This window comes from Pseudorasbora parva, chromosome 19 (genome assembly GCF_024679245.1).
Source record: "Pseudorasbora parva isolate DD20220531a chromosome 19, ASM2467924v1, whole genome shotgun sequence".
Lineage (NCBI taxonomy): Eukaryota > Metazoa > Chordata > Actinopteri > Cypriniformes > Gobionidae > Pseudorasbora > Pseudorasbora parva.
Window position 1 is genome coordinate 18,494,795 of NC_090190.1, and position 2,948 is coordinate 18,497,742.

General features: G+C 38.8%; 1 protein-coding gene across 1 annotated transcript; it reads left to right on the plus strand.

The window, feature by feature from the left end:
- On the plus strand, positions 1 to 2,149 carry zgc:64022 (Ras-related and estrogen-regulated growth inhibitor-like protein). The gene is made up of 4 exons (XM_067425505.1): positions 1 to 221; positions 305 to 358; positions 468 to 544; positions 858 to 2,149. Exons 1-4 carry the CDS (start codon positions 107 to 109, stop codon positions 1,272 to 1,274), a joined length of 663 nt encoding a protein of 220 aa, XP_067281606.1. The 5' UTR covers positions 1 to 106; the 3' UTR covers positions 1,275 to 2,149.
- Positions 2,150 to 2,948: the final 799 nt, after the last annotated feature.

Below are 2,948 nucleotides of genomic sequence, written 5' to 3' on the forward strand. Positions count from 1 at the left end.
AAGCTCCGCCCAGGCATATTGAGCCTTTTTAAACACGGTTTCTAGTGCGCATCGGTTCAACACCTGTACACAGTGGGATTCTACCAACAGCCTGTACTACTCACCAATGGTTGTTCAAGTGAAATCACGCATCCGCCACAGCAGCAAAACCATGGAAGGCAACCATCAGAAAGTGGAGGCCAACATTTTGTTACTTGGAGCTGAGAACGTTGGAAAGTCTGGTAAGTTCCGACACAATTGCGTGTTTCTTAATGTACAGTCTGACGGTTCTACAGCTCTAACAACCTTTGTTTATTATTGACAGCACTCACCGTGCGATTCCTAACGAGGCGGTTCATTGGAGAGTATGGAGATATAGGTAAACAGAAGATTACTGATCATCACTTTGCTTGTATTGATCCCCAATATGATTTGCATTAATAGCCTTCGTTTTGCTTAACGTTTTTTCTCTCTCTCTCTCTCCACAGAATCAATATACAGCCATACTGACAAGATCGACGGGCGCGATATTTGTTTCCACATATGGGACTCGCTGTGCCACCAGGTAAGCATCTGTTCGCAAATTCCACAATAAAAGAATGCTTGAAAGTGTTTTGCATGGCCATAGTATGGCAAGCCATATTAACATGTATTCCTTAAAAAAATCTACTATATGTTTGCTAGTTACTTTTTTTCATTAAAAATGACTAATGATTCCAATAAATCCAGTTAATTAACTTTTGGGGATAGTTGTGAGCAACTAATAAAACAGTAGTAGCCTACCTATACAGTAGTTGTTGATAAAGCAGAAATGGGTTCCAGCAGCAATTGGAGTACATATGCTTGAGTAGAAGTAATGGATTAATATCTTGTTTCAGAATGGAGAAGAGTCAGGATGCATTACCGACAGACAGCTGCAATGGGCGGACGGCTATATCCTTGTTTACAGCATCTGTGATCGCGCCAGCTTCAATGTGGCACGGCAACAAGTGCAGTGCATACGACAAGCCAAGCAAAAACTGGGCAGCACAGCTCAGATCATAATTGTGGGAAATAAGAGAGACCTCCAGCACCGACGTACAGTGTCAAGTGAGGAGGGCCGGCTGCTGGCGCTCTCGGAGGACTGTGGGTTTTTTGAGGTCTCCGCTGCGGAGACGTACCACGGGGTGCTGATGGTGTTTCATGAACTGTTTGAGCTCATACGAGAGGCGAGGGCACTAAAGAAAGGCACAGCAGGCTTCAAAGGTATCGTGAGGAGCATGTCGGCCGTATTTGGAAGGAAGCGGACTGAGTAGTTTCACATTTTCCCCTTTAAAGCGGTGGAAGGATGATGGATAATCCCTTTATGAATTCCATATTGGAACAAAGACTGATTATTGATCTCAACTAGATTTTTGCTAGTTGACAATCTTAGGGGTCGATCACACTGTGTTCTGTCTGTGCTATTTTTAGTTGGTCTACGTATAGATGGGTGGACCATTATGTTGCTCTTTTTGCCACTTCACCATGAGCATTACTTGAGGTGTGTCATGTTAAAAGTTGTTCACCTACAAAAAAGAAAATGTCTTTAGACCCCTAATGCTTCGTTCTGTTTTTGAATGCAGAAATGTGTCCTGTGTGAAAGGCCCCATCCTGAATATTCTAAGAATGTTCACTTTAGATTGAAGTATAAGAATAGTACGGTCTCATTGCTCACTCTGTATTTATTTATTTTTTTATATACATATATACTGGATATTGTAAACTGTCATTTCTCTCTCTGTACTTCTATAATTTTTATTGTAGCTAATAAGTGCAATTGTTGGCTCAATGCTTCTTCGCCCCTATGCAATTAAATGAGACGGATTTTAAAAGTGGCCTCCAACAACGCGATATATGAATATTGTGACAATGTAGCATTTTTCAGTCAAAGTTCCGATTGTTTAAATAGTTTTGCTCGGTCCATGGATAATAATAAAATGTACTGCTAAAAATGTGAATACATTTGTATTTGACAATGAATTTCAAAATTATGCCCACTTTTACATGGTTGATCCTTAACTTCGTTGAGTTTAATGTGTTTTAAAAATCCTAACAGTTTCATTCAATGCATTGGTGTTGCTAACTTTCAAACACAGATGATTGTGTATATATTGCAAGTGCAAAACCATATGCTATATTGTTTTATAATAAAACATGTCAAATATTTGAACTGTCTGTTGCTTTTTCGCTATAGTTACAGCACGATATATTGTTCCATTAAATAGGCATGTGACAATACATCTTGCCAAATGCATGAATGTAATGCAGCCTTTAAAATCTTTTTTCTTTTCAGTTTTCCTGTCTCTTAAACTGGCTATTGACTTTATTGCTTCCTGCTAATAGCTCGGACTCTAGTCACTATTCAGACTGTCAGCAATTATATTAATTCAAGATTGTGGTGCTGGACAGTGTAGTGTGCTCACTGAATAATCTGTAACAGCACACACATTTTAGACGTTCACTGGTATACACAAAGTTGGCAAGCAAAAATCCTGGAAAACTGACCTTATGTTTGAAATATGTTTAGAATTTATTTGTTAACAGAGAGCAAACAAGTAGACTAAATTAAAGGGTTAGTTCACCCAAAAATGAAATTGATGTCATTAATGACTCAGCCCAATGTCGTTCCACACCCGTAAGACCTCCGTTCATCTTCAGAACACAGTTTAAGATATTTAATATTTAGTCCAAGAGCTTATGCAAGTGTATGCACACTATACTGTCCATGTCCAGAAAGGGAATAAAAACATCAAGTAGTCCATCTGTGACATCAGTTAGTTAGTTAGAATCTCTTGAAGCATCGAAAATACATTTTGGTCCAAAAATAACAAAAACTACGACTTTATTCAGCATTGTCTGCTCTTCCTGGTTTGTTTTCAATCGTCATAGATTCAAATGTTTATGAACATATGATTCGATTCATGATTCGGATTGCGTGTCAAACTGCT